The following is a 21,880-nucleotide window of genomic DNA, read 5'->3' as shown; positions in this document are numbered from 1 at the left end:
TAGATATTATGTATATATATAGATATATATATATATATATATATATATATATATATATATATATATATCACTGACATCTTTATATCTATCTATGTGTATATATCTATTCTACTTATTCTATTCTAATCTGTCATGCTGTGATTTTACTGTAGCGGCACATGAATTGCCGACTTTTCAAAGGATCTAGAAGTATGGTTCTACATAAAGTAGTTTTTATTTTCTCTGGGGACACTCAACTTTATTAGCATGCACAAATAGACGTAAGTTAGCCCCCAAAACGCATGAAAAAGATGCAACAAAGAAGCAAAAAAAGGTGCAAAAAATGCGCCAAAGCATGCCTTTTTGCAGCAGCTTCTTTCCTGCCAAGAAATCGGGTTTTGTTGCAGAAAAAGCAGCAAAAATGCCCAGTGTAAATATAGCCTAAAGAATATATTTATCTAAGCAGAAAAGGTGGAAATAAATGTTTTTGTAATTTACTGTTATTAAAAATTATGCTCCATTCAAAAAATAACAATCTTTCATCTGCTGAAGTATGCTCCCTGGTGCCCTGTGGCGTTATCCCGTCTGCAAGCTTTATCTATCCACCGACTGGCTGATCAGCTGGCTGAGGTTGCACAGAACTGTCATCATGAGAGGTGCCCCCCAATTCAACACCCACAGGGTGTGAATGGAGAATAATTTTTAACAACTGTAAATTACAAAACCATTTATTTCCACCTTTTCGACTACGTTAAATGTATTTTGCAGATTTGAAACCACGAACAGTAGGTCTGTTTACGATTCATAAAAAAAAAGAAGAGTGGGAATGAGATTTCAATAAATACCATCAAGTTGCTGGAATTGTAAGACGCTACATTTTTTTGTGCAACAAGAATATGCAGCCTCAAAAATTAATCAAAAACTCATGGTGGGAACTTAACGTAAGTGTATTTTGATGGGTAGTTTATATCACAGCTTCAGGGTATGTGCACACGTTGCGGATTTCTTGCAGAAAATTCCTGAAGAAAACCTGAAATTTTCTGCAAGAAATCCGCATTTTTTTTTTTGCGTTTTTTTTCCGTTTTTTTCGCGTTTTTTTAGCATTCTGCAAGCGTAATTAGCTTGCAGAATGCTAAAGTTTTCCAAGCGATCTGTAGCATCGCTTGGAAAACTGACTGACAGGTTGGTCACACTTGTCAAACATAGCGTTTGACAAGTGTGACCAACTTTTTACTATAGATGCAGCTTATGCAGCATCTATAGTAAAAGATAGAATGTTAAAAATAATAAAAAAAATAAAAAAATGCTTATACTCACCCAGACATCTCCTCAGCGGCGTCCGTTCCTCTTTCTCTAGCTGGCGTGTGCGCACAGGACCTTCCGTGACGTCACGGTCCGGTCACGTGAGCGGTCACATGACCGCTCACGACCAATCACAGGACAGTGACGTCATTCGGCGAGGTCCTTCAGCGCACACCAGCTACAGGAACCAGCCAGCGTGCAGCACAGAGGCGGGAACACAGCGCCGGACATCGAGGGTGAGTATAGGACTGTTTTTTATTTTATTTCTTATTTTTTTACCAATTATATGGTGCCCAGTGCGTGGAGGAGAGTTTCCTCTCCTCCACCCTGGGTACCAACCGCACATAATCTGCTTACTTCCCGCATCGTGGGCACAGCCCCGTGCGGGAAGTAAGCAGATCAATGGACCCCTAGGTGTGCGGAATCCCCGCAATTCCGCATTTTTAATGAACATGTTGCTTTTTTTTCCGCTATGCGATTTTTTCGCGGAAAAAATCGCAACATTTGCACAAAAAATGCGGAATACCTTGTAAATAATAGGAGGCATATGTTAGCGTTTTTTTCGCGTTTTTATCACGTTTTTATAGCGAAAAAAACGCGAAAAAAACGCTAACAATCCTGAACGTGTGCACATGGCCTCAATGTATTGCAAAGCTCTGTATCTCAGTTGGTGATTGGTGATCAGTATCTTTAATATCTTATATCCAAGCCCCAAATATAGTAATAAGACCCAACTCTGGCTTTTATGCCAATATTGCTGATGGAATAAAGTTACCGAAATGATAGTTTTGTGAAAATGTCCCATTCTTGCAAATCCTAATGTCATGTTATTATCACAATTATGCAGCAAATAAAATGCAACACATGTAAGAACATTGATTTCACCTCTAACATTTCCTCTGCGATCCTTTCTTTTGAAGGATCTATTGTGTCCTCTGCAATTATCTGTCAAATTGTCTAATCCAGATGCTTCGACACCAAGGGGCAACGACTTCCCAGGTCCCAATTTCTTTTTCTTAAAATAAAAAAAAAGATTCATTGTAAAAACAAATCAGATTTTTGTCTTTAATAGATGATATTTTCATGTAACGTTTAATACAAGTAGAAAATATTATTTAGAATACTATTCTCACTTATAAAGTGGCAGTTATTGATGAGCGAGCGTGCTCGTCACTACTCGTTACTCGCTCACACACCAGTAAGCTCAGGATGCTCGTTACTCTGCGAGTATTTTTTTTAATGCTCGAGCGGGAGCTTGAGTCTCCGCCCTACAATGTTTGGTGCTTTTAAGGCAGCCAATAAAGATGTGAGGATTGCCTAACAGTCACTCTAAGGCCAAGGTCACACTTGCGGGTGCAATGCGAGAAACTTGCTTGAGTCTCTCGCCTCAATACCCGTCACTGCCACCGGCACTCGGGACTGTAGTGTGCGCCTGCATGTATTTCTATGCAGCTGAACGCTCCGGTCCCAAGTGCCGATGGCAGTGGCGGGTACTGAGGCGAGAGACTCGCTCGAGTTTCTCTTATTGCACTCGCAAGTGTGACCCCGGCCTAATGCTGTAGCTATCTTGGTTGTGGTATTAATGTGATTGGCTGGCTGCATAGAATCATCATGGCCAATATAAGACCCGTGACGCTATGCTCATCACACTGTACCACGGAAACAAGCAGAGCAGGGAGAGGTGCTGATGAGAGAGAGACAGAATTGCCTCTGTGTAGTAGCCACAGATTCAAGCACATTAACATTTCTTTTACATACAACAGCCCTTCTGATGGCTAATGATAATTAATAGTAATACGGCTGTTAACAGCACTTAGGATGAGATTGTGCTGACGGGATAGTGAAGGAAAGGATAGGGTGAATTGCATGTCCTTTATGCTGCAGCCTGCAACTCATACCAAAACCCCTTCTCAGGGCTAATAATATTCTTTATGCTCTTAATCCTGCAAATTGTTCTGAGCAGGGAAATATTATACACCATTTTTACTGCAGCAGCTGTGCGTCAAAAGCATACAGTCATGCTTGGGTGGATCTCAAAAGCATCACTATAATGCTCCTGCAGTATAACCAGTCCATCTGAGGTGTGCAAGGTATCCTGCAATAGTAATACTTCAATTTTTTCAGCAGTAAAATTTTATACTGCATTTATCGTGCTATAGTTGTGCCTCAAAACACAAAAAAATAGTTTGGTTAGAAATAGCATCGCTACTAGCGATGAGCGAATAGTGAAATATTAAAATTCTGGAAAATCGGCACAAATACTTTCTAATATCTGTGTATTCGTACCAAATAACAGATCCAATGCAAGTCAATGGGAAAGCCGAATATTTTTCTGCTGGACCCAACAAACAGGTCTGGGTGCATGAGAAAAAAGCTGAAATGGATGGGTAATTCATCTGCCGTGTACAGTAAAATCACAGCGTGAAAGGTTAAAATAGAATAGATAGAATAGATATATACACATAGAATACATAGATATACAGATGTCAGTGACACACATATATATGTATATATATGACATCTATCTATCTAAGAAAAGCCGGCAATTCAGCAGCCACGCACTGTACGATCACAGGAGTATTCGACAGCATAGAATAGATGGATTGCATACAGTGTTTACAGCCAATGAACTCACTTCACCTATCTGACGTCAGCGTGTGCACCGATGAAAATTTTCACACGGCGCTCACGCTATCATCAAATTGGTACCGGGTATGTCAGTGTCCATGTCTGTAATACGTGTGGCACATGTGTGGCAACCGTGTGCCTCATCAGTAACACACGGCAGGCAGCAGGGAAGCAGCAGTACAGTAAGCGTGCCCTGGCACTTGGTGTTGAAGACAAATCCCAGTCGGACCCTGGGATGGAACATGTGTTCCCGACACCGTGGATTACTGGCCCTGGTTCAATCAGTGTTGCCCCCACTGTCCATAGCAGTTCCTACACCTCCTCCTCCTTCTCCTCTCCCTCCATCTCAGAAATGTCAACATCAGTCACAAGCTGGAAGCACTTCAATGCTGCCTTGGCCAAGTGACATCAAGCTCTGCTAAAGCTAATCTGCTAAGGTGACAAAATGCACACCACCGCACAGATGTTGAAAGGTCTAACAGACCAGACTGACCTGTGGCTCATCCCTGAACTCATCCCTGAACCTAGAATCAGACATGGTCATATGTGATAATGGCCATAACCTGGTGGCAGCTCTGAAGCATGGCAACCTCACACACATACCATGCCTGGCCCATGTGCTCAACTTAGAGGTTCAATGTTTTCTTAAAATCTACCCAGATCTGCCTGAGCTACATGTGAAAGTACGCTGTGTGTGTGCCGATTTCAGCAAGTCAGCTACAGCTGCCACTGCCCTGGCAGTGCTGCAGCAGCGATTGCAACATCCAGTTCACCAACTGGTGTGTGACGTCACTATTTGTTGGAACTTAATGTCACATATGTTGGCAAGGCTTTGTGAGCAGCAGAGGACAGTAGTTGAATACCAGCGACTCCATGCCCAATGGTATTCTGGTCAGCCTCCACACATACTGTAAGAGCTGATGAGTGGTCATGGATGTCTGACATCTGTGGGGTTTTCCAAAACTTTGAGGACTTGACCAAGATGGTGAGCAGCGATGAAGCCATGATCAGCATCACCATCCTACTTCTCTGTCTACTAAAACGTTCGCTGCTCACAATTAAAGTGGAGACTTTGCAGGAACAGCAAGTTGAGATGGAGCAAGAAACTATACAGAGTAATGCTACACAGCCCAGCCACATCTCATCTTCTCAACGCAGATTGAGTGATAATGAGGAAGAGGAGGAGCAGGAGGAACAGGAGTTGGTTGCCTGCACTACACCTGGTAGTACCCACACCACCTTCATCACATCTGTTCAGCGTGGATGACCTTAAGACGAGGAGGACAACATGGACAGTCATCCTCTTGGTGGCGACAGGGAAGTCTTGGCTGCTGGCAGTCTGGCACACATGTCTGAGTTTATGTTCTGTTGCCTTTACCATGAGCCTTGAGTTGTATGCATTTGGCCAACACTAATTACTGGTTGGTCACCCTTCTAGACCCATGCTACTAGGAGAACTTTACATCTCTCCTTCCCGTGGTGGAGATGTCTAAAAAAAATGAAGAATTGAAGAATTATTTAAAAAAATTCCCATCTGACAATGCTGATGGCAGAGGTCACAGTTCCTTGGAAAACCAAGGAGTAGAGACTAGAGAGACATACACCAGATGCAGGAAAGGCTGAGGAACACTGTCAAAGGTCTGGGACAGTTTTCTCAGACCCTCTCATCGCCCAGGCTCTGATGCACAGGGTACTCTCATAAGGAGAGAAAAGTTTTGAGTTTTGGAAAATGCTGAAGGAGTACCTTGCCGACCACACCAGCATTCTCAGTGATTCCTCTGTGTCTTACAACTATTGGGTATCCAAGCTAGACACGTCTTTTACTGTCTCTCTACACTTTGACGGTCTTGGCCTGCCCTGCTGGTAGCGTTTTGTCAGAGCGCGTTTTTAGTGCCACCAGCGGTATTGTAACTGATAAGCGCATCCATCTGTCAACTGAAAAGGCTGACTCTTATCAAAGTGAACAAGGTTGGATTGGGCTAGACTTCTGTATACCACTGAATAACAGCAGCAAAACAAACTCAAATGCAGTGTTTTTCTGTTTTTTTTTCTGGTGTATACCCATGCACCCCAAACATGGGTATATGCTTGAGGATTTTGTCTTTTTGTGTTGTCCTCCTCCACCACCATATCAACAGGGTGATCATACTACCCTATGCATTTTTTAAGGGTGTTTATGATGCCCACATTAACAATTTTTAGAGGCCTACATCAAATATTTTTCAGAAATATGTACTGTATACCCCCAGGGCTAAATATTTGTCAGCCCATGCACTTAGTGCATGGGCATTACCAGTCTGAGCTACCCACTCCTTAATAATGGGAAAAAAATGTTTTCTGAGGCCTTCCACTACATCTCGTCTCTGGGGTATTAGAGTGCCTCCTTCTAATTTTTGGCTTACCCTTGCATTTATTGCAAATGCTTTACCAGGCTAGGAGACCCACTCCTTAGTAATAGGAAAATATACTTTTCTGAGGATCCACTGAAGCGATGGCCCGGGGACCACCACGGTGCAGGAGACTACTGTACACAAGACGAGGTGCAATCAACAAAGGATAGATTTATTGGGAGACAGGGAATGGAGGGGACATGGAAGATGCAAAAGCGTATTTACAATAGCAAAAGATAATGCACATGAGTCAACTTGTCTATATAACCGCACAGTGCTTCAACAATCATAAACTCAGAATCTATCTCACCAGCAACTTTACACAATAAAACATATATAGCTCAATGCTACTCTGCATATATCCTCCCTGGCCTCTACTACGCAGGCCACACGGATACCGTGCTCTAGCTACTGAAGTCTGCACTAGACCCTAGCTGGTGCACCAGGCAGGAACAGACTCACGGTGATGTTGGGGACACAGGTCCAGTCCCAGGGGGCCCCAAAAGTCCACAACGGTGGTGCGCACGGATTCCTATCAGCTCTGCTAAGCGTGGTCTTCTCCTTGCTCCTGGAAACCGTAAGTCCCCTTCCAAGTATCTTCGTGGCTTCACTAACCAGCGCAGAACAGCCACCCTTTGCTGTATCCGGGAAAGTCTCTCTACCAAACGCAGTTCGTCTCAAGCTGTGAAATCTTCCTTGCAGCCTACGGCTCTTCCTTGCAGACAGGCCAGAAGACAGGCCAGCACACAGTTTACACAGTTCACACAGTTCCCTCTAGAAACTTCTCTCTCTTCTCCCTGGAGACTTCCTATCTCCCACGCAGTCCAGGCTCAACTCCTCCCCTCAAGCTAGGGCAGTTCATCTTACAGCCTAAAGCAGGGGAAAAAGCAGAACAATCCATCTCACACCAGACAAGGGGGTGCAGTCTCTTAAAGTGACAGGGTGTTCCTTACTGTGCATAACAGCACCACCCTCTTACATGCCTCCCTTCTTAATGATGGTCGTCCTCGGCCATCACAGCTTCAGGATAAAAGTATAATTGAGGAGACAACAAGGGTATACAGACAGACAGAGCACACTGTTCTACATATCGGACTGGTGGAACCCCTGCATTAGACCTCTGGGATCTCCGAAGCTCTTGGCTGTCAGGCAAGGCTTGACTATCTTCCAGATGAACACTTGTTGCAGGGGACACTGTGAGCTCTTGTCTGGTTTCATCCTCACATGGCGGTACTGGTACATCCATGGGATTACCGTTTCTGGGCGGCTGAGGACCCCCTACTGTGTCAGGGACGGTCCACCACTCCTCATCGATTTGGCCATCAGGCATGACAGATTCAGGAGGTGGAGTGGCTCCTTCAGGCGACAATGGCGTAGAACAGACCTCAGACCGGCAAGGCCGCAGCATATTTCTGTGAAGTACTCTAGGGGCGGATGCCCCATTCTCAATCTGTACCTTGTAGACAGGGCCGTTAGCATACACTCTCTCGATAACCTTGTACGGCTGTACTTCCCATCTCTCACTTAGTTTTCCCTTGGGGCGTTTCTCTCTGACCAACACTCGGTCTCCAGGTTGGAGCGGTAACTCTTGAGTCGGTTTGCGGGCCGTATGTTCTTTTTCTTGCAGTTGCTGACCCGCCAACCGCCGTATCGTTTGCAAACGTTGTCGATGCTCTTTCACCCATGAGGTGACATTTCGCTCCATCAGCTCCTCTGGCTGTTCCAGATTCAGCTCAATGATCTCTCGTCCAGCTCTTCCAAACAACAGTAGATAGGGGGTGTAACCCGTGGTGGAGTGGACCCGATTGTTGTAGGTCCAGACCAATTCCGGCAGATAGTCTGGCCAACACACCTTCTTATCCTCTTCCAATGTTCTCAGCATCTGAAGCAAGGTTCTGTTAAAGCGTTCGCAAGCTCCATTGCCTTGAGGATGATAAGGGGTGGTCCGGGACCGCTCGATGCCATACATGCGATACAATTCTTCCATCACCTTGCCTTGGAAACACGCGCCTTGGTCGGAGTGGATGCGCTTTGGGCACCCATACACCCGGATGAAGTCTTGGCAGATGGCTCGCGCCGCCGATTCCGCAGTCTGGTCTCTAGTCGGGGTTACTACTGCGAACTTAGAAAAATGATCGGTCATCACCAAACAATATTGCAGCCCCCGGGCCGAGTGTCCCACGAGGAGATAGTCGATCATCAAGACTTCCAATGGCTCCTTAGTTTGTATGGTCTGGACGGGTGCCCTCTGTTCAGTACTCTTAATGAGGTCACATACTCGACACTGCCGGCAAACCTCTTCCACCACAAGCTCCAACCGAGGACAATAGACATGCCGCTGCAACCATTGGTAGGTCTTTGTGGAGCCAAAGTGCGCTCCGAATTCATGGGCTTCTTTAGCTATTTCTTGAGCCATTCTTCCTGGGATGACCACTTGCCACCTTACTTCCATATCTTTTGGCTGTTGCTTCTTACGATATAGTACTGACTCTCTCACTTCCAGTCTATCCCACTGGTGCAACACACTCCTCATTTCAGAGTCCAGATCATCTCTTTCTTGTTTGCCAGGCTTCCGCTTTTGCGTTACCCACCATTTCATCTGTCTCAGCCCTTCGTCTTCATCCTGAACGTGTCCCCATTCTTCATTGGTTCTTCCCAGGGACCGAGGTAAGGCACAGGCCTCCCTTCTTGACTGGGCCACAACCATCGGGGGCTTGAACTTATTAAAGTCTGGGGTTTCCTCCTCTTCAAGTTGTTCATCAAGATCCCCCACTGGAGTCTCCACAGGCACTCTGGACAGCCCATCCGCATTTGCGTTTTCGGTAGCAGAGCGATAGCGGATAGTAAAGTCGAACTTGGCCAGGCGAGCCATCCACCGTTGTTCTAAGGCCCCCAGTTTAGCATTCTCAAGGTGGGCCAGGGGATTATTGTCTGTTCGAACTTGAATTTTTGTACCTGTCAGGAAGCCTGCAAACTTTTCTGTCATGGCCCACACCAGAGCCAGGAGCTCTAACCGGAAGGAGCTGTAATTGTGAGGGTTTCTTTCGCTGTCTCGCAGGGACCTGCTAGCATACCCGATGACTCTCTCATGTCCATCCTGTATCTGAGAAAGTACGGCACCGAGTCCATGTAGGCTACCATCGGTGTACAACAGGAACGGTTGATCGAAGTCTGCGTAGGCCAAAATCGGGGCCGAAGTAAGGGCACTCTTTATAGCCTGGAAGGCCTCGTGTTGTCCCTGTGCCCAGGGGATGCGCTGGGTCTTCGCCACTCCAGCGGTCCCCCTCAGCAACTCATTGAGAGGACCGGCCATCTTCGCGAAGTCTTTAACAAACCGACGGTAGTAACCCGCGAGTCCCAGGAAGGCCTGGAGTTCTCTCACTGTTTGAGGGACTGGCCACTTCTGGATAGCAGCCACTTTTTCTGGCGAGGGTAGAACTCCATCTTGTGACACAATGTGACCCAGGTACTCGATCTCCCTCTTGAAGAGGTGGCATTTCTTTGGCTTCAACTTCAGGTTATGAGCACGCAATCTTCCGAGTACCTGTCCAAGCCGGGCAAGGTGGTCTTCGAAAGAGGACGAAAACACAATGATGTCATCCAGATAGATCAGGGTAGCCTCGAAATTTAAATCTCCCAAGCACTTTTCCATCAGCCGTTGAAAGGTGCCTGGAGCATTGGAGAGCCCGAAGGGCATCCGGTTAAACTCGAACAGTCCCATAGGGAGAATGAAGGCAGTTTTCTCTCTGTCTTTCTCTGCCACGGCTACTTGCCAATATCCGCTTGCTAGGTCCAGGGTGGAGAAGTACTTGGCTTTCCCCAACGCTGTCAAGGATTCCTCGATGCGGGGCAACGGATACGAGTCTCGAACAGTGCAGGCATTGAGTTTTCTGTAATCTACACAGAACCGGATGGTCCCATCCTTTTTCTTGACGAGCACCACCGGGGCTGCCCAAGGGCTCTGACTACTCTGCACCACTCCTGAATCCAGCATCTGCCTCAGTAATGTTTTCACCTCTTGGTACATTTTGGGCGGGATCTGCCGGTATCGTTCTCGAATTGGACGAGCTTCCCCAGTCGGGATCTCATGCGTGATGGCTTCAGTACAGCCGAAATCTTCGGCATGACGGGCGAATGCGGCCTGATTCTTCCACAGCATAGTTTCTATCGCTTGCACACGCTCAGGGCCCATAGCCTTCACATCCACTTCCATTTGCTCAAGGATGACCCGTCCACTCCACTCCGGGGATGGTGTCTCTTCGTCTTCCGCAGCAACTGCCAGGGCCCACCCCACGCCTTCTTTCGGTGATAAAGACATCTCCTTCTGACTCACCACTTCACCCTTATGCAGGTACACCAGGGCCAGATCTGTCCCTCGTGGCAAGGCGACCTCCCTGGGGCTCACATTCAAAGCTCTTATGGGGACATGTCCTCGCTGGACCACAGCTATCGTACGAGCTATCATGACTTCTTGATCCACTCCTCCGCCTACCACAGGCTGAACAACCACTTCCAACCCATCAAGGTTGCGGTGAGTCCCCACTGGGAGGTACACTATAGTTTCTTGCTCGGGAGGTAGGATTACAGGTTCTTTCCCAGGAGCCCGGATGACCCCTACCGTCTGATAAGATGGCACACTCTTCTGCGTCCCACAGACGCGGATCAGTCGTTGCAGGGCTTCTTGAGTAGGCTTATGTGGGGTAGCCTTCTTCCAATATCCAGGTCCCCGCTTGGTAAACATAATCTGATCGAGTTCACGTAGGATATTCATTCCCAGTACTACAGGCACATCTTTCTGGATAGGCTCAGGGACTAGCAAGATCCCTTTTCTCCCAACTTCTTGGCCACAGATTCGAATATTCATCCACACGACCCCTGTGACTGGGATCGGTTGTTGGTTGGCAGCAAACAACCGGATCAATGTCTCTTTCTCTGGCTTGGCCAGGTCCTGGAAATGCTGCTTGAAGTATGCTTCTGGCATCGTTGTCACTTGTGACCCGGTATCTACCAGGCAATCCACCAGAACTCCTTCAAATTCAGCACGTAGGATGGGGCTCCCAGCGATCAAGTGTTCGTTATGATATGGAGCGGCCTCTCTTCTCGCCTCCCCCGCAGAGTGCCGCACTACTGCGGGGGTTGGTAGTTTAACGGCGGCTTCCACTGGCCTTGAGTATAGTTCCGACAGTCTCTGGCAAGGTGCCCCCGTCCTCTACACTCCCAGCATTGAACGCCTCCCCCTCGCCGAGGGGTACTTCCAGCCTGTCCTCGGGCCGCCGATGTCTGACGGGAGGGGGCTTGTTCCCACTGATTCCTTGTCGATCGGGCCGAAGAATGGTTGTATGAGTATGGTGGGTCAGTTTCTTGTAGTTCCCCCACTCTCCGCTCCATCTGGGTCAGTTTCTCTTGTACGTTCACAAGGGACCGCTGCAAATCTTGCACTACCTGGACCAGCACATCTTGATGGTTTGGGTCCCCTCTGGAATTGGCGCCCTGGACACGTATCACTCCAGACGCATAGCTTCCTTCTTTACTTCGGGCCACTGTTTCCCCTCTGGAATTGGCGTCCTGGACACGCATCACTCCAGACGCGTAGCTTTCTTCTTTACTTCGGGCCGCTGTTTCTGCCAGGACTTGACGAAACGTAAGGGCTGGATCTGCCCGGACCCGTTCTGACAGTGCCTGCCTCAAGGATGTGCTGTGTAGTCCCAGAATGAACTGCTCCCGGAGTATCCGGTCTTTAGAGCCCATGCCGCCAAGTCCATCTGCCTCCTGTCTCTGCACCTCTTCAAACACTTCCTGCAGTACCGTTGCATACTGAGAAATTCCTTCCTCTTCCCGCTGCAGCCTAGAGAAAAATTTGGCGCGAAGATGTCCCGCGCTAGCGGTCTCACCGTAGATCTCTTCCAGGAACTTCACTAGCTCCTTCAGGGTACTGCGGGTGAGTTCTGATTGTAGGCAGACGTTTTTGCGGGCTTCCCCCTCTAGGGCAGTTAAAGCAATGTCCACTTCAAGGACTGGGCTTATGTTATAAATCTTCAGGGTGCATTGCAGCCGGGACACCCAGTCGGACAGTGGCATATTCTTGCCATCAAATTTTGGGAGCACACTAAATATGGTGCCCATAGGGAGTGTCCTTGCAGGGGTTCCACCAATGCCCACAGCATCTCCATTAACATTAGCATTCCCGCCATTGCTGTCTGCTGCCTCCATCTTGGTGACAGTATCCTGTTCGCAGCGCCACTTGAAGCGATGGCCCGGGGACCACCACGGTGCAGGAGACTACTGTACACAAGACGAGGTGCAATCAACAAAGGATAGATTTATTGGGAGACAGGGAATGGAGGGGACATGGAAGATGCAAAAGCGTATTTACAATAGCAAAAGATAATGCACATGAGTCAACTTGTCTATATAACCGCACAGTGCTTCAACAATCATAAACTCAGAATCTATCTCACCAGCAACTTTACACAATAAAACATATATAGCTCAATGCTACTCTGCATATATCCTCCCTGGCCTCTACTACGCAGGCCACACGGATACCGTGCTCTAGCTACTGAAGTCTGCACTAGACCCTAGCTGGTGCACCAGGCAGGAACAGACTCACGGTGATGTTGGGGACACAGGTCCAGTCCCAGGGGGCCCCAAAAGTCCACAACGGTGGTGCGCACGGATTCCTATCAGCTCTGCTAAGCGTGGTCTTCTCCTTGCTCCTGGAAACCGTAAGTCCCCTTCCAAGTATCTTCGTGGCTTCACTAACCAGCGCAGAACAGCCACCCTTTGCTGTATCCGGGAAAGTCTCTCTACCAAACGCAGTTCGTCTCAAGCTGTGAAATCTTCCTTGCAGACAGGCCAGAAGACAGGCCAGCACACAGTTTACACAGTTCACACAGTTCCCTCTAGAAACTTCTCTCTCTTCTCCCTGGAGACTTCCTATCTCCCACGCAGTCCAGGCTCAACTCCTCCCCTCAAGCTAGGGCAGTTCATCTTACAGCCTAAAGCAGGGGAAAAAGCAGAACAATCCATCTCACACCAGACAAGGGGGTGCAGTCTCTTAAAGTGACAGGGTGTTCCTTACTGTGCATAACAGCACCACCCTCTTACATCACCTTCTAGGGAAAAACTTTTGAAATCAAACGAGCCGGTGGGTTCTATTAGTATATGCAGGGCCGCCATCAGGGCATGACAGCCATGACTGGCGTATGGGGCCCGGTGAGCAGAGGGGGCCCGCATCGGGCCCCGTCTAATCTGCTCACCGGGCCCCCCCCTGCCGGCGCTGCGGGCCCCCCACCTGCCGGCGCTGCGGGCCCCCCCCTGCCGGCGCTGCAGGCCTGCGGGACACTATTGACGTGCGGGCCCGTGCCCGCACGTCAATAGTTAACAGCCGCCGCCAGCCAGTCGGAGGCTGGCAGCTGACTTGAGCGGCCGCAGTGCGCAGTCGCACTTCGCCGGCGCCTGACGTCATTGTCAGCCGCCGGCGAGTGCGTCCTTCACCTGCGTGGAGGAAGTGAGGTTCCCCGCCACAGGAGCGCACGGCCAGGTAAGAACTCGGTTTTTTTTTTGAGAGCGGCGATCCCAGGGGGGTGGGGCCCGGGGCAGAACGCCGGACACGCTGGGGCAGAAAGCTAGACACGGGCAGTATGCTGGACACAGGGGCAGAGATACTGGACACAGGGGGCAGAGATGCTGGACACAGGGGGCAGAATGCTGGACACGGGGCAGAGATGCTGGACACAGGGGGCAGAGATGCTGGACACAGGGGGCAGAGATGCTGGACACAGGGGGCAGAGATGCTGGACACAGGGGGCAGAGATGCTGGAAACAGGGGGCAGAGATGCTGGACACAGGGGCAGAGATGCTGGACATTGGGGCCGAGATGCTGGACACAGGGGGCAGAATGCTGGACACAGGGGGCAGAGATGCTGGACACAGGGAGCAGAGATGCTGGACACAGGGGACAGAGATGCTGGACACAGGGGGCAGAGATGCTGGACACAGGGGGCAGAGATGCTGGACACAGGGGCAGAGATACTGGACACAGGGGGCAGAGATGCTGGACACAGGGGGCAGAATGCTGGACACGGGGCAGAGATGCTGGACACAGGGGGCAGAGATGCTGGACACAGGGGGCAGAGATGCTGGACACAGGGGGCAGAGATGCTGGACACAGGGGGCAGAGATGCTGGAAACAGGGGGCAGAGATGCTGGACACAGGGGCAGAGATGCTGGACACAGGGGGCAGAGATGCTGGACACAGGGGCAGAGATGCTGGACACAGGGGCAGAGATACTGGACACAGGGGGCAGAGATGATGGACACAGGGGGCAGAGATGCTGGACACAGGGGGCAGAGATGCTGGACACAGAGGGCAGAGATGCTGGACACAGGGGGCAGAGATGCTGGACACAGGGGGCAGAGATGCTGGACACAGGGGGCAGAGATGCTGGACACAGGGGGCAGAGATACTGGACACAGGGGCAGAGATGCTGGACACTGGGGCAGAGATGCTGGACACAGGGGGCAGAGATGCTGGACACAGGGGGCAGAGATGCTGGACACAGGGGGCAGAGATGCTGGACACAGGGGGCAGAGATGCTGGACACGGGGGCAGAGATGCTGGACACAGGGGGCAGAGATGCTGGACACAGGGGCAGAGATACTGGACACGGGGCAGAGATGCTGGACACAGGGGGCAGAATGCTGGACACGGGGCAGAGATGCTGGACACAGGGGGCAGAGATGCTGGACACAGGGGGCAGAGATGCTGGACACAGGGGGCAGAGATGCTGGATACAGGGGCAGAGATGCTGGACATGGGGCAGAATGCTGGACACAGGGGGCAGAGATGCTGGACACAGGGGCAGAGATGCTGGACACAGGGGCAGAGATGCTGGACACGGGGCAGAGATGCTGGACACAGGGGCAGGATGCTGGACACAGGGGGCAGAGATGCTGGACACAGGGGGCAGAGATGCTGGACACAGGGGGCAGAGATGCTGGACACAGGGGCAGAGATGCTGGACACAGGGGGCAGTATGCTGGACAAGGGGGCAGAATGCTGGACACAGGGGGCAGAATGCTGGACAAAGTGGCAGTATGCTGGACAAAGGGGCAGGATGCTGGACACGGGGCAGAATGCTGGACACAGGGGGCAGAATGCTGGACACGGGCAGTATGCTGGACAAAGGGGCAGTATGATGGACGAAGGGGCAGAGATGCTGGACACGGGGCAGAATGCTGGACAAAGGGGCAGTATGCTGGACAAAGGGGCAGTATGCTGGACAAAGGGGCAGAGATGCTGGACACAGGGGCAGGATGCTGGACACAGGGGGCAGAGATGCTGGACACAGGGGGCAGAGATGCTGGACACAGGGGGCAGAGATGCTGGACACAGGGGCAGAGATGCTGGACACAGGGGGCAGTATGCTGGACAAGGGGGCAGAATGCTGGACACAGGGGGCAGAATGCTGGACAAAGTGGCAGTATGCTGGACAAAGGGGCAGGATGCTGGACACGGGGCAGAATGCTGGACACAGGGGGCAGAATGCTGGACACGGGCAGTATGCTGGACAAAGGGGCAGTATGATGGACGAAGGGGCAGAGATGCTGGACACGGGGCAGAATGCTGGACAAAGGGGCAGTATGCTGGACAAAGGGGCAGAGATGCTGGACACGGGGCAGAATGCTGGACAAAGGGGCAGTATGCTGGACAAAGGGGCCGAGATGCTGGACACAGGGGGCAGTATGCTGGACAAGGAGGCAGAATGCTGGACACAGGGGGCAGAATGCTGGACAAAGGGGCAGTATTTTGGACAAAGGGGCAGTATGCTGGACACGGGGCAGAATGCTGGACACAGGGGGCAGAATGCTGGACACAGGGGGCAGAATGCTGGAAACAGGGGCAGTATGCTGGACACAGGGGCAGTATGCTGGACAAAGGGGCAGTATGCTGGACAAAGGGGCAGAGATGCTGGACACAGGGGCAGAGATGCTGGACACAGGGGAAGAGATGCTGGACACAGGGGGCAGAGATGCTGGACACAGGGGCAGAGATGCTGGACACAGGGGGCAGAGATGCTGGACACAGGGGGCAGAGATGCTGGACACAGGGGGCAGAGATGCTGGACACAGGGGCAGAGATGCCGGACACAGGGGGCAGTATGCTGGACAAGCAGGCAGAATGCTGGACACAGGGGGCAGAATGCTGGACAAAGGGGCAGTATGCTGGACAAAGGGGCAGGATGCTGGACACGGGGCAGAATGCTGGACACAGGGGGCAGAATGCTGGACACAAGGGGCAGAATGCTGGACACAGGGGGCAGAATGCTGGACACAGGGGCAGTATGCTGGACACAGGGGCAGTATGCTGGACACAGGGGGCAGAGATGCTGGACACAGGGGGCAAAGATGCTGGACACGGGGGCAGAGATGCTGGACACAGGGGGCAGAGATGCTGGACACAGGGGCAGAGATACTGGACACAGGGGGCAGAGATGCTGGACACAGGGGGCAGAGATGCTGGACACAGGGGGCAGTATGCTGGACAAAGGGGCAGAGATGCTGGACACAGGGGGCAGTATGCTGGACACGGGGCAGGATGCTGGACACAGGGGGCAGAATGCTGGACAAAGGGGCAGTATGTTGGACAAAGGGGCAGTATGCTGGACACGGGGCAGGATGCTGGACACAGGGGGCAGAATGCTGGACACAGGGGGCAGAATGCTGGACACAGGGGGCAGAATGCTGGAAACAGGGGCAGTATGCTGGACACAGGGGCAGTATGCTGGACAATGGGGCAGTATGCTAGACAAAGGGGCAGAGATGCTGGACACAGGGGCAGAGATGCTGGACACAGGGGCCGAGATGCTGGACACAGGGGGCAGAGATGCTGGACACAGGGGCAGAGATGCTGGACACAGGGGCAGAGATGCTGGACACAGGGGGCAGAGATGCTGGACACAGGGGGCAGAGATGCTGGACTCAGGGGCAGAGATGCTGGACACAGGGGGCAGTATGCTGGACAAGGAGGCAGAATGCTGGACACAGGGGGCAGAATGCTGGACAAAGGGGCAGTATGCTGGACAAGGGCAGGATGCTGGACACGGGGCAGAATGCTGGACACAGGGGGCAGAGATGCTGGACACAGGGGGCAGAATGCTGGACACAAAGGGCAGAATGCTGGACACAGGGGCAGTATGCTGGACACAGGGGCAGAGATGCTGGACACAGGGGCAAAGATGCTGGACACAGGGGCAGAGATGCTGGACACAGGGGCAGTGTGCTGGACACAGGGGCAGAGATGCTGGACACAGGGACAGAGATGCTGGACACAGGGGCAGAGATGCTGGACACAGGGGCAGAGATGCTGGACAAAGGGGCAGCATGCTGGACAAAGGGGCAGAGATGCTGGACACGGGGCAGAATGCTGGACAAAGGGGCAGTATGCTGGACAAGGGGCAGAGATGCTGGACACAGGGGGCAGTATGCTGGACACGGGGCAGAATGCTGGACACACGGGGCAGAATGCTGGACAAAGGGGCAGTATGCTGGACAAAGGGGCAGTATGCTGGACACGGGGCAGAATGCTGGACACAGGGGGCAGAATGCTGGACACAGGGGGCAGAATGCTGGACACAGGGGCAGTATGCTGGACAAAGGGGCAGTATGCTGGACAAAGGGGCAGAGATGCTGAACACAGGGGCAGAGATGCTGGACACAGGGGCAGAGATGCTGGACACAGGGGCAGAGATGCTGGATACGGGCAGAGATGCTGGACACAGGGGCAGAGATGCTGGACACAGGGGCAGAGATGCTGGACACAGGGGCAGAATGGAGATATGGGGTATGATGAAAGACATGGGGGCATGACTGGAGACAGATGGGGAAGGATTGGAGACACAGGAGGCATGATTGGAGACACTGGGGGCAGAATTGGAGACAGATTGTGCAGGATCATGGGGCAGGATGGATACGATGGAGACAGATGGGGCAGGATGGGGAGATCATATGGGGCAGGATGGATACTCATGAGGGCAGGATGGGAGAACATATGGCTGACACCAGGAATGAGACACACGGGGGCCAGGATGGGGAATATTATTACCATAGGGACTAATTAAGGGATATTATTACTGCAGTGATGTATTTATTTTTTGAGGACACTATTTTAAATGAGGGGGCGGTCCTGTTACTGTGTAGAGTGACACTATGTCGCCTCTTTTTCTTTATGCGGTGTAATGTAGAAGTTGGGAAAAATTAAGTAAATGAGTCCTGGCTGGAAGACATGATGGCAGTCTGTGCTGGATGAAAGATGAAGGACTTCACCTAGAGACGTCACTGGTAAGTCAGTGTTACCTATACACTGACACTATACACTGTATACTATATACAGAGCTCCTGTGTATAATTTCACTAGTGATCACTGTATTATCTGTACACAGACACTGCATACTAAGTACAGATCTCCTGTGTATAATGGCACTTATGGTGATAGTGTGGTGCTTTTTTTTTATTACTGATCAGAATTGTAGTATTCAGTAACTATGTGGTGGTAATATGTGGTCTGGACATGGTGTTGCGGTATTTGTTCCTTGTATGTGATATTATTCGATCACTGTGGTGGTAATATGCGGTCTGGTCATGGTGTAGCGGCATTTGTCCCTTGTATGTGATATTATTCGATCACTGTGGTGGTAATATGTCATCTGGTCATGGTGTAGCGGTATTTGTTCTTTTTATGTGATATTATTGGTCATTTTAAAAATTGAAAAATAAATAAAAATATTCCTAAATTGTATTGCATATTTTAACAAATATTTAATAGGTTACAGCAGAGTAGGGCCTCACCAAAAGAGTCTACCATGTTATGGTGGCGGCTTACAAAATCTTTTGGCCGAAACAAAAGCTGCCGGCTATATGTGTGATCTGGTGATGGGAACTGTTAGGGTATGTGTCCATGTTAAGTAAACGCTGCGTGTTTGACGCTGCGTGGGGCCACAGCGTCAAACACGCAGCATCCAGATGTTCCAGCATAGTGAAGGGGATTTTATGAAATCCCGTCTCCACTATGCGTGGTAACACGCACCCGGCGGCCCTGCGACTCCGGACATGCGGCGCTTCTTTTAAGATCGCAGCATGTCCGTGTTCCTTGCGGCAGCTGCGCCGCCGCAAGCTATAACACAGGGCCCTATGTGTGGGGTGCGATGATCCCGGATGTGTGCAATGAACACATCCGGCATCATCGCGTGACAGTAGGGGGCGGGGCTTAGCACCGAGCGGGTTTGCCGCTCCGACGCAACCGCCGGCCATCCTGAAGGTGGACACGTACCCTCAATGTGTGATTGGTGAGAAGTGGAGTTTTTCCAAGAGAGAGCGGTGGGACTGTGGACAGTTTGAGGGGTGGAGCGTGGAGGCGGGGCTGGGGTGGAGCCTGGGCGGAGTCTCAAGGGGGCCCCGAAAATTTTGCCAGTATGGGGCTCCGAAATTTCTAGTGGCAGCCCTGAGTATATGGTCCAGTGCCTTGTTGTTGGCTGTCAGGTAGTTCTCACATTGGGAAATATCACACTGAATACAGGATTTCACAGCCGGGATAGGAGAGTTTCTATAGTAAGTACTGAAGATGCTGGTATCCTCCATATCAGGCTGTGTAGATGTTAAATGCTCCACTTTGTTTCCCAGCAGGGTTGATGAAATAACAGTCCTTGATGCTGCTACATTAAGCGAAATCACTTTTTTCAAGGCTAATTCAAATAGATTCTATTCTGTTATAATAATACCACTCTTATCTGAAATTTATCTAGGGTGAGGTATGGCAGTAGGAATAGTGTATGACAGGCATCAAGTCAGGGATTATTGCCTTCTAAATTCTAAGCATTGCTTCTGCCTCTCTCCATGGTCTCATTGACTAATTCATAATTTTTACAGTGATCGTTCTCAGAAATTCATCAGAGCTGGCAATGTTACTTGCATTGCCCCAGAGCTTGTTGCTGCCACATACAAGAAAAAAAATCTTTTCAGGGCAGTTCAAATCTCTCTTATCTGCAATTCGATTATGGTGAAGTGTTTCAGTTGGTATATCGTATGAGAGGCATCTAGTCAGGGATTATTGCCTTATAAATTCTAAGACTTGTTGCTGCTATTTTCCATTGACTCATGGCCGGATTCATATTTTTTTTATCATGATCTGTGCTCAGAAATTCATCTACACTGGCAGTGATACTTGCGTTCCTCCACAGTTTGTTGCTGCCATGTACAAGAAAAAATCTTTTCAGGGCCAGATAAAATCCATTATATATTCTACAATAATACCTCTCTTATCTGCACTTCATCCATGATGAGGTGTTTCAGTTAGGTATAGTGTATGACAGGCATCGAGTCAGGGATTATTGCCTTATAAATTCTAAGCTTTGCTGCTGCTTTTATTCAATTGACTCATTGATCAATTCATGTTTTTACAGTGTTTTGTACTCTAATTAATCAAAATAGGCAAAACTAACTGATTTAATGAGTTCAATCACAGTTTCTCTCTAGCATCTAGTGCTGGGACACTGCGCTACTGGAGCTGAAATTATCACTTGTGAACTCTAGAGTGCTTTGTTTCCATTTATTTCTGGGTGCTTCTTTAAGTATGTTTAGGGTCATTGTCCAGTTGAAAACCCCATGACCTAGGATGCAAACCCAGCTTTCAGACCCTGGGCACTACATTGCAACCCAAAATCCTTTGGGAATCTTAACATTTCATGATGCATTGCACACAGTCAAGGAACCTAGGGCCTGAGGCAGCAAAACAAACCCTAAATTTCTTTGAACCTCCACCATTTCTGACTGTACTATGTTATTTTATTTGTAGGCCTCATTCGATTTACAGTAAACAGTAGAATGGTGTGTTTCAACAAAAGACTCTATCTTGCTCTCATCTGTACCTATGACGCCTGCTGGCCCTCTAAAATTAGTGGGGGGGCCCTGCTGTCCCTCTATAAATCGTGAGGGCTCCCTTCTGGCCTTTCAGTTTTCAAACTTTACAGTATTAATACGAAAAAGAAAATTTGCCCACCTCAGATAAATTATTAAATTATTTTGCAATAGCAATATGTGGCTATGCAAAGCATAGCCATCTGCTAGCCCTCCAAAAATGCTTTGTGAGAGCTGGCTGCTGGCCCTCTGACAATAGTGAAGGCCAGCACTTGGCCCTCTAACAATAGTAAGAGCCGCGTGATGTACCTCTACAAATAGTGATGGCCACAAAATGGCCCTGAAAAAAAATTGTGACTTTCAGAGTCCCTCCTTCATAAAGTAAGCAGGATGTGTCTGATCATGTTTTACATACCACATGATACATAAGGTATTAAAATACTAAAATTATATTTCCTGTAGAATGTTTTTTTTCACCATTGAAAGCAATGCAAACGTGCAAAAATGCAGCAAATACACTACGTGAGAATATAGCCCAAGGTGTGAAGTCATTATCCTGGAAAGAATGTTTCTTAACATTTTTTTTTCCAGTCAAATCCTTTTTAACTGTGGTTTTGTATGTCGTATTTTCAGTCCGTAAAAGTGGCATACTACTCTGACAACATTAT

The 21,880-nt window shown here is 49.7% G+C and overlaps 1 protein-coding gene across 2 annotated transcripts in view; it reads right to left on the bottom strand.

Moving 5' to 3' along the window:
• RGS14 (regulator of G protein signaling 14) overlaps positions 1–21,880 on the bottom strand; it is a 261,749-nt gene that overhangs the window by 113,978 nt on the left and 125,891 nt on the right. For both annotated transcript variants that reach the window (XM_077265913.1, XM_077265912.1), the window contains one exon: positions 2,167–2,296. In XM_077265913.1, coding sequence (XP_077122028.1) covers positions 2,167–2,296 — 130 coding nt within the window. The remainder of the gene's footprint in view (positions 1–2,166; positions 2,297–21,880) is intronic.

The sequence above is a fragment of the Ranitomeya variabilis genome, chromosome 5 (assembly GCF_051348905.1).
Source record: "Ranitomeya variabilis isolate aRanVar5 chromosome 5, aRanVar5.hap1, whole genome shotgun sequence".
Taxonomy (NCBI): Eukaryota; Metazoa; Chordata; class Amphibia; order Anura; family Dendrobatidae; genus Ranitomeya; species Ranitomeya variabilis.
This window is presented reverse-complemented; position numbering and strand designations above follow the sequence as displayed.